The following is a 10,698-nucleotide window of genomic DNA, read 5'->3' on the forward strand; positions in this document are numbered from 1 at the left end:
ATGGCGACTCTTTTGATAAGGAATGCTTTCACTCTTAAATGGATCTTGTGCGGTTCAAATTTGGATTAGTTAAATCAATGTGTTTTTCCGGTTCAAATGATGAAATTGAAAAATTTCCGACAAGGAGCGCTTTCACCCTTAAATGCAAAATGGGTTCCTAATGCAAATTTAAATTAGTCAGATCAATATTTAGCATTCAAAATAATATATGGTCAAACAAAAACAAATTCCTATCATTATTTTATTTTCTTGAAGTCTCCTATAGTCCTGTACTATGCTACCACACTACTAATTACGAGTAGTAGTTTTTAACGCTTCTCTATAAATTTGGAAGCACACTCTACAGACTAATTATATATTGGACTTATTGATGCAGACATCCAATCTAATACTAATATTTTAAATCTTTCTTCGAACCAAAGTAAATTCTATAAATTAGCAGATCCAAAATTAGTCCTGGAATGGACCAATTAGTTGGAAGACAATGATAGAATAGGTAGTAAAAGAGGAAAATGGACAAGACATCGACTGGGTACTCGATATCTATTCTTAATTGTATGTAAACTTGGGAATTACTTTATAATCCTTATAAATAATTCTTCCCTTTTAAAAATATTTATTTATAATCTTTCAAATTTAATCAAATTTGTGCTTATTAACATTTTTAGCAGTTCTATTCATACACATAGCAGTTCTATTCATACGCGTAACTCTTTACCCAAAAAAATCAAATTTACAATTAGCTAATCCAACCAGGGTCTAAGTGTTCTTATTTCTTAAAAATATGAAATTAAAAGGTGGTGGAATTCACACTCAATAAAAAAGCTCAAGAGAAATTTTTGTAAAGAAGTTAGGGGCAATTATACAAATATAATAAAAATCCATACAGTTTCCTTTTTCGTTTCTCTGTAATGTAAATAATCTCCCATACATAACAACATTCGTTACATTTTTTGGTTAACAAATCAGATAACAACAATGGCGGCTTATGCTGTAGTAATGGAAAACCTAAAAGAAAGAGCAGAATTTATGAACGAATCAATGCAAAAAAGTCAAACAATTACAGATAATATGATCTCCATTCTTGGTTCTTTTGATCATCGGCTATCTGCACTTGAAACCGCAATGCGTCCAACTCAGGTACGTAAATGTACGTGATTATTTGCATGTGATTGTTTTGTATATTTATTTGAATGATGATTTTTTTTTTTTTTTGGTTGATGAGAAAAGATAAGGACGCATTCGATTAGGAAAGCACATGAGAATATTGATAAGACGTTGAAGGTAGCTGAGTCTATATTGGCTCAATTTGATCTTGCACGTCAGGTTCGTTTTCTTTTAGTTTTAACACATTGCTTTTTGTAGTCGGTTCTTGAAATTTCGTTGTATAATAGCTTTTGGATTTTGCTTTCTTGCACTGTGAGTATGCACAGTATTTACTCAGTTCGTCTCAATTTATGTGACACAGTTGAAATTTTGAGCGGCGACCAAGTTTTTCCTTGACCGAAATTTCTTTATATGCCTTTTTAAATATTTTAAGTTGTTAATTATTGTGATTTATACTACTTTTTTCAACAAGCTTAAAGCTTCTATGTCCGTATTCAGGGTCAAAGTTTAGAAGTTTGAATCTCGAAATTCTAACCGTGCCACATAAACTGAGACAGAGGGAGTATAAGTGAATCCGTTCAAAGGGACAATGATCAAGTAGTGGCAGCAAGTCACATTTTAAAAAGAAAATATAAGTGAAAGAGTGAGCAAGAAAATGTAAGCTCTCTAGTACTATAAAGAAAATGTAAGCACTTGTCAATATTCTCTAGTACTATAAAGCAAGAAAATGTCGTCCTTTTTCATTGATATCTTGAATTAGTTCTTCCACTCTTGTGCCGAAAAGGATTTTGTTGCGATTCCATATGAAATAGATTGGATTTACTGGTTGATAAAATCAAGTAAAGGAGTAAGCGAAAAACTTATGTAGACAGGCTTTTGACTTCATCATACGATCGAATTAATTCTTGTTTTATTTTGGATTACATTTGAAATAGGGTGGGTTTATTGGTTGATTCCCTTGGATTAAATACCTGCATAATCATATTACAGCTTAAATGCCCTTTGAACTTTACAGACAGAGGCCAAAATATTGCGAGGACCCCATGAAGATTTGGAAAGTTATCTGGAAGCAGTTAATCAGCTAAGGAGTATTGTTAAATTTTTCAGCAGTACCAAAGGCCTTAAGAGTAGTATTGGTATGATTAACCATGCTTCCAGTTTACTAGCAAAGTCTGTTCTTAAGCTTGAAGAAGAGTTCCGTCAGCTTCTAACCTTGTACAGGTCTGTAATTTAATATAGGACACATTCCTTTTTCCCAGTGCAACGATTTTTTTTTTTTTTTTAAATTTCTTCATATGTTTTACTTTGTGGTGTTTGAGTGGATTAATTTTACCTATTCTTGTATATGTCTAGGCTAGATTTATTACAGAAGCACACAAGTCATTTAGCATATGAATCTTATTTGGCTTAACTAATGCTGACCCTTTTTTGCTGTTCTTAAAGTTTCTTGCTTAATTTTTTTTTCCCTCATAGCGCTGGTAGAGAATAGGAAATCTTCCTTTTTATCTTTTTCTTTTCTCCATAAGCACCAACTAGCTTGGGATTTAGGTGTATTAGTTTTCTTTTGCACAAGGACAGTTCTTTGCTTACTCTTCTCATCTGGCTTGCAATTGCACCAGCAACTGAACTGCAATGATGATGCTTGAGTGATCACCTACTGTGGATTGCCTGATAGAAAATTCTTCACATGCATCCAACAAGTAACAAGTCGGTTATCAGAACTTTTGAATTTGACCTCTCATGGACACAGGCACACACTACTATTCGTTTCATTTTTTGTGATATTGAGGCTTTCTTATGCAATGCCTGCCATTATCATTGACAAGTAATTGTTTGCTTGCACTAAGATCAATGGATGATAAACCTTGCCTGATCCATGTAAAAGTAGAACTCTTTTATAGCCTTTTAAGTTCACTACTCGAGTTAACTTTTGTTTGATAAGTATTAATTTTAACTAACTTGATTTTGACTTATATTGATTGCAGTAAACCTGTGGAACCTGATCGTCTTTTCGATTGCCTCCCCCAATCTCTAAGACCATCTACAGGATCACCTAGTAAGGGTGATGGTACTGGAACGAAAGAGCACCAAAGAAGTTTAGAAACAGTAGTTTACCACCCTCCAGCTCTCATCCCCCCTAGAATACTGCCCTTGTTACATGAGTTGGCTCAGCAGATGATTCAGGCTGGCCATCAACAGCAACTATATACAATTTATAAGTAAGTTATCCCTTAAATCACGGGATATATATTTGCAGGAAGCACTTCAATGTTTGAAGTTGATAATGATTAACTAGACCTGTTTAATAGCTTATACAATTGAAAAGCAACAATTCTGGGAACTTTGTTCTGTGAGACCTGTTTGCTTCCAGATAAAGCTCAATTGACTTTTTGATGGTCATAGAATTGATGAGGTGGATTTATAGAATTATAAACTGCAGCAGTATCTTAATCTGTACATTGCCAAGATTTTCTTTTTGGTGGCCCCGCGATATCTGCTTTGTAATATATCTTATGTTGCAATCCTGCTTAGTTTTCCTCCATCTATATCTTGTCTACTGACCTAGCATTTCCCATATATTACTTAAGAGTTGTGCAATTGTAACTCTCAATATTTAACATGGCTTTTTATTTGTGAGAGAACTCACGAACTGATAACTTCCAAGCTTTTTCTTGATTAATTTTCTATGATAATATTTTATCCGACAAAGTAGTTTTTTCCCCCTGGATATGCTATTCTGTCTCATGTCATTTGCATTTCTCATACATCCTGTTTGTATCCAGAGAAATACGTTCTGCAGTCGTTGAACAGAGTCTTAGAAAACTAGGTGTGGAAAGACTTGGTAAAGAGGATGTACAGAAAATGCAGTGGGAGGTTTTAGAGGCAAAAATAGGAAATTGGATTCACTTCATGCGGATTTCCGTAAGCACTGTCTCATCATCCAATTTTTAATTGATCCTTGCTTTCTGTTTCCCCTTTCATTAACCTATTGATCATTTTTGACACAGGTAAAACTTTTATTTGCTGCAGAGAAGAAAGTCTCTGATCAAATTTTTGAAGGTCAGGATAGTCTTAGAGATCAATGTTTCGCAGAGGTTACTGGAAATAGTGTAGCGGTGCTGCTTAGCTTTGGAGAAGCCATTGCCAAAAGCAAACGTTCCCCTGAAAAGCTATTTGTCCTTCTAGATATGTATGAGATAATGAGAGAACTTCAGTCAGAGGTATGGAAATGATCCAGCAGATATCTCTGTCTCCTTATCTTTGCTTTCGGATAAACCTAGTTTTAACTTATACTTCCTGTTTCTTCTGCTGCTAACTTAGGAGCATTCATGCAATGACTAGACCTGTAGGAAAATTGAAGAAATTCCGAGTTGGGAAATCCTAGTTTTACCTTATTATAGTTGTATTTGTGTTACTCCATAAGATTTATATTCTTGACATTAACAAACATTCTCTTTTTACTTTTTAAATTTTTTTGTCTTTCCTTTCTTCATGTTGCGGTTTGCAGAAAAAGCCATTTGTCATTTCAATTTTATTGTAGAACCTTTAATAACTTACCTGGTATCCATTGGTTCACCTATGTGTTACCTTGCATCAATTTCTTAACAATAAATACTAATTTTGGTATTTCCCTCCATGGATTTTGTTTGTGTGACAGATGGATATTATTTTTGGAAGCCAATATTGCAGTGAAATGCGAGAAGCTGCTAAAGTGTTGACTGATCGTTTGGCTGAGACAGCGCAAGAGACCTTTGTGGATTTTGAAGAAGCAGTAGAAAAGGATGCAACCAAGACTTCTGTTCTTGATGGAACTGTCCATCCTTTAACTAGTTATGTGATTAATTATGTTAAGTTTTTATTTGAGTAAGTCTTCAAAATGCTCTCCAATCCTTTCCGCCCATTCATTTTTTGTTCGGAGTTAGGAGTTTTATGTTGCACTTTGGCAGATGTTGCTGGTCATTCTTGATATTGATTTTCAAAGTGAATTATATGCCTCGTTCTTCACTACTTGAAATAGTTTTAAGAAATATGTTTTAAGAGTGTACATTATTGAGGATCTCAACACTTGCTACTTACTTTCCATTTCTATGAATTTCATATCCTCCTGAAATTGTTCTTTCCAGGTCATTCCCAAGCATGGCAAGTATTACATTTCATGAACTGTTTCCTGTAGTTCCTTTACATCATAAACCCCATCTTCCCTGTTCTCTGTCTGGTCTTGTGTTCCATCTTCGTATTCCTTCCTCTTTTGATTGCATCACTTCCCTTGAAACAATTAGTTTATCAGTTCTAGTGGAACTTTACATTCATTTCTTTTTCGGTTTAAAGCTTGTGTTTACAGTTTTGCAATATCTCAGTCTGATCTATTGACTGTGGACAGCTATCAATCAACTCTAAAGCAACTTTTTGGAGACGCCAATGATGGTCATTCCAAAGACCAGTTGGGAGTTATAACCACACGAATATTGCAAGCTCTTCAGAGTAACTTGGACGGGAAATCTAAGCAATACAAAGATCCTGCATTGACTCAACTATTTCTGATGAATAACATTCACTATATTGTAAGATCTGTTCGCAGGTAAGTTAAAATGTTACTTGAGATGAGCTATTTAGTTTACTACAAATATCTTTACACGTTCTATGATGGTCTAGGTCAGAAGCAAAGGACGTGCTTGGTGATGATTGGGTACAAATACATAGAAGGGTAGTCCAGCAGCATGCAAATCAGTACAAGAGGATCTCTTGGTCTAAGGTTTGCTTGCAACCTCTGTAGTTTTACACTCATGATGATCAACATTCTTTCTACTGGTGTTCTGGAACATTTTCTCCGAGTTTTCTTTGGTTATTTGGTTTGTGGGGCTATGGTTCTCCTTTCTTGTGAAATGGTATTCTGTGATGGTATTGATATGGTAAGATATAGACTTCATTTGAATAGCATGATTGGGACTTCTAGAATGCAGCTTCTAATCTTTGACAAAATTGGATTCCTTATGATTCTTCTTAGAATGGATCTCCCATTAGACATGTGGTCGTTCTTCTTAACTTTAAACAGGCCTAAAACACCTGGAGAGACGTCTTCAATAAGAACTATACCTGTTAGACATTTGGTTTTGCGTCTGAGCTGTAAAGAAGGGTTCCTAAAACATCTGAAGGATGATTGGGTTCCTAAAATATCCGAAGGAAGATTTTCAATAAATTCCTGTTGAGAGTTCTGGTGAAAAGTTGGACATAATCTAATTCTGGTTGATATTTTCTTCAGGAAAATGGCGTGTTATGATCATACTGATTAAGGACAAGATAATTGTTTAAAATAGCTTCCTTTGATCAGTTTGTCTAGTTCTGAACCCTATCTATTTCCAAGTCGCGGATCAATTGAATACAGAATAAAGATGACTCTGGAATCTCTTCTCTTCCTCTTCCGTTCTCATGACCTCTCTAACGTTCTCGTTGAGGAACTATTCTTTTTCTGGTATTCTTCTTTTTCAAATATGCGGTTTAGAATGTGAAGCCTGTTCTGAAATTTTGCTCCGCAGCTTCATCTTTTCAATTCATTGTTACCTTCTAGTTAGCCTGGTCATGCATGTTGGGTATATGTGAAGTACTGCAACTTTTTATGTCATCCCAAATATTTTATCTTTGTGTGTTACAAAGTAACATTATACGATCCTGCTGGTCCTTGCTACAGATTCTGCAGACTCTCTCCGTCCAAGGTGCTTCTCCAGCGGGGAATGCTTCATTTACTGGTGAAGTTGTCAGTAGCAACACTGGTATCTCTAGGTCTGCGGTGAAAGATAGGTTTAAGACCTTCAACATGTTATTTGAGGAGATTCATCAGAGGCAATCTCAATGGACAGTTCCTGACAGTGAGTTGCGCGAGTCTCTAAGACTGGCAGTTGCCGAAGTTCTATTGCCTGCCTACAGGTCTTTCGCAAAGCGTTTCGGGTATGCTTTCTTGGACTTGCTTAACACTATACTTTTTTGAAATGAATAGTACAACTCCTAAATCTTCTCTCTTCAAGCATTATTTTCTAAACTCTTCATATGGGGTGTAGTCCACTATATGCCCTGCATATCTTTTTGCCTAATGTAGTACTTGATGTGTAATTGCGTCTATCCAATGTTATATACGATCTGTTCACTCATCATCCCTTGAAAAATACGTGTCACTGCATATTTATTGTTTTGTGACGTGTTTCTTCAGTCTTCATACTTCCTAGTATTGTTAATTGTAGCTTTCTGTTTGATCAAGTTGTATTCTATCCAACTAAAGAAGTCCAGCGTACTTATAACTTCCGATCATGTAATCTCCCATTTTCCTTTTTGTAAGAATGAAATTTGTTCAGTTTTCATGTCACTGATGTTTTCATGCCTACATAACTGTCACAAATCATTAAATTCTTGATTAATGTTATGTTATTAGGCCCATGATTGAGGGCGGCAAAAATCCCCAGAAGTATATCAGATACACTCCCGAGGATCTTGAACGAATGCTGGCTGAGTTTTTTGAAGGAAAAACCTGGAAAGGACCTTAAACAGATGTAAGAATATAGTTGATAAGAGTAGTTTTTCTGCATATTTTTTTGTTTCGATATTTTTTATGTATTGCACGGTTGATCAAATAAATTGGGGTGTAAAGTGTATAATGCAATGTTATATACATAATTTTCATGATTGAAATAAAGACAACTACTTTGAATGTGACACAGAGAGTTGAATCAATTGATCCTCCAATTTACATTTTAAGGTAGTTGGTCCATATACTTTCGACAATATATACTACTTCATTTTTATACGTACAAATGTGGAGTACTAATCATAAGAGAGAACAAATTGATCAAACACATGTGTGACTTATTTATTGATCAAGCACTGACGAAGGTAACTTAGTTTTAGTTTTTGAGGCATCTCCTATTTTAGTAAACTCTGCACTAAGTAGAGAATAGGGATGCTCGTGGAACTATTTCTTTCGGAAGAGTTCCATTTTATATGGCTCCTAAGTGGCTATCGTCAACTCATCAATTACAGGAACACGAAAAGTGGCTAATGAACTCTATTTCTACCATGAATATGTAACTCTTTGTTGGAAATAAACCTAGTAGTAATGCAAAGAATAAAAAAAATTCTCTTTTCTCTCTTTATTCTTGTGGGTCCTCTTTTCTTTATTCATTTTTATCTGATGTGAAATATACTTTCTCCCACATGGGTAGTGAGAAACGCTTTCTTCCTCTTTATATTGAATTGTGTATTATTGAGCTAATAAAGAGCTAGCAAAAGAGAGTGGCCTTGCGCACATGAGAATTAGCTTTGCAAGGCAAAACGAGTCGATTTGCGCCCCCCCCCCCCCCCACCTCCTGCGCGCGTGAGAAATACGTGAGGTCGATTAAATGTGTATAACCGTTCGTTTCTGATCTGGGTCTTTACTATCCAGACCTTGTCAGCCACCTATATGTATCGGACTGCGGAAGCTTGGGGAGCGTTTGCATCCCTGTCGGGCCGAAATCGCTTTCAAATCAGTGGCTTGCTACAACACGATTTTGTGATAATTTATTTACTTAAGTTTCTATTCTAAATTAATATTGTAGTCTTTTTACTAAGGCTCTTCTTTTCTAATAAATTGTATTCTTAAGTTTTTGATTAGTTGGACTAAGATTTGGGCAATATGTAGCTAAATATTGCACCAACTGGGAGGCTGGTTTCAGGGAAGATTCTTTGTATTTAGCTCCATCAAATGCATTTTTGTATGTATTGATAATTTGTACAGTGCTTTTGAAATACAAAGTATTTTATTTTTGGATATTCTCTTACAATCTGTTTTCCCCTTTCTCGCCCATCGTTTGCGGTATGTTATAAGAAGGCTTAAGTTAGAACCAAAGCGATCTCGTTACATTATTCTTTTTCTTCATTTGCAGAAATTTCTGATGAATATTTCAATTAAAAATTAAGCATGAGGAATTGTTTTAATTAATAACAAAGATGGGACAAAAATAGGTACTTTTTTTTCCCCCCCCCTTTTCATGATGCAAGTAAGTATATGCCTACTGGAGTAACTTAAAATTTCTAATAGATCCATGAACGGAAAGAAAGCGAAAAAAGGAAAAAGTATAAAAAAGAAGAAGTATAATAGAAGAAAAAAAGGATAATTCGGGATTGGAGGAGATTTAATTAATATGTATTTTTATTTTAATTTGGTGATTGGCTATATAGTAAATTAACGCCGTTTAGTATATCACTATTAATAACACACGAATTTCCAACAGAATGTTTTTGAGGGAGCTAGCCAGCTAGGCCCCATTGAAAACTTTCATCGCGTTTTGTTAACAGTGACAAATACGTGTTGTCAAGTACTCTGCTTGTTTAGACTACTACACTAATAATAGGTGTAGGCATTGGAATTTTGTGGGACTTTACAAGTTGAGCCTAATATCTGTTAGGATTTCTTGAAGGCCACTCTACCCTAAACCCTAGCTCACGCCTATATAAAAGGATACATATTCTCTTAAAAAGGCATCTCAAATATCCCATAAATTCATGGGTATTCAAAAAGAGGTTAATATGTAGCCAGATATTTCTTGACAACCAGATACTTTAGATACACAATATCTTTTCATGGAGATCAAATACATCCTAAGAAAGTCCACACATATCCAAATCCAAATCATCCGTTTGAGAAATACGCTACTAACGGCCCTCGAATTACAGAGAAATATTAGGAGAGAAGAATCAAGGGAGTAACAGATCTTGTACCCGCAATATTCATCAATAAAATCTCTGTTTCAATATATTTTGTTTGTGGTTGTAATTTATTTTCGCATATTAAAATTTGTTGTAAACGAATTGGCACGCCCAGTGGGACCATATCTGCCCTTCATCTTTTCTCTCACAAATCAGATCTACAAAATATGGAGCCACAAGACCGCAAAGATGGAAACTCCATTTTTACGGGTTCTTCAAGTCTCGTCTTTGAGTTTCGGCAAGTCTACACTCCGACAAGCCTTGAAGTAGGGGGCATTTGTAGATATTGAAATTTTGTGGGACTTTACAAGTTGAGCCCTATATCATGTTAGGATTTTGAAAGTGCTACTCCTAAACCTAGCTCACGCCTATATAAAAGGATACATATTCCCTTGAAAAGGCATCTCGAATATTCCATAAACTCATGGGTATTCATAAAGAGATCAAATCTCAGAGATCCCATAAACTCATAGGTATTCAAGAAGAGGTCAATATGTTGTCGGATATTTCTTGACAACCAAATACTTCAAGAAGATCCACAATATCCTTTCATGGAGATCAAATACATCCCAAGAAAGTCCACATATCCAAATCCAAATCATCCTACATTCGAGAAATAAGCTATTAACAGCCCTCGAATTACGTACGGAGAAATATTAGGAGAGAAGAATCAAGGGAGTAAACATATCTTGTACCCGCAATATTCATCAATAAAATCTCTGTTTCAACATATTTTGTTTGTGATTGTAATTTATTTCCGCATATTAAAATTTGTTACAAACAATAGGCTTATAATATACATCTCTAAATATATACATTCATTTAATTTGTAAATATACAACACTCATGCATCGAACA

At 35.1% G+C, this 10,698-nt stretch overlaps 1 protein-coding gene across 1 annotated transcript; it reads left to right on the forward strand.

The window, feature by feature from the left end:
- Window positions 1–844: 844 nt before the first annotated feature.
- LOC132050853 (exocyst complex component EXO70A1-like) lies at window positions 845–7,688 on the forward strand. The gene is made up of 11 exons (XM_059442199.1): window positions 845–1,140; window positions 1,231–1,326; window positions 2,123–2,328; window positions 3,093–3,326; window positions 3,891–4,029; window positions 4,116–4,328; window positions 4,766–4,971; window positions 5,489–5,686; window positions 5,761–5,860; window positions 6,794–7,050; window positions 7,529–7,688. The coding sequence occupies exons 1-11, from the start codon at window positions 979–981 to the stop codon at window positions 7,638–7,640; spliced, it is 1,923 nt and encodes a 640-aa protein (XP_059298182.1). The 5' UTR covers window positions 845–978; the 3' UTR covers window positions 7,641–7,688.
- Window positions 7,689–10,698: the final 3,010 nt, after the last annotated feature.

Source organism: Lycium ferocissimum, chromosome 3 (assembly GCF_029784015.1).
Source record: "Lycium ferocissimum isolate CSIRO_LF1 chromosome 3, AGI_CSIRO_Lferr_CH_V1, whole genome shotgun sequence".
Lineage (NCBI taxonomy): Eukaryota > Viridiplantae > Streptophyta > Magnoliopsida > Solanales > Solanaceae > Lycium > Lycium ferocissimum.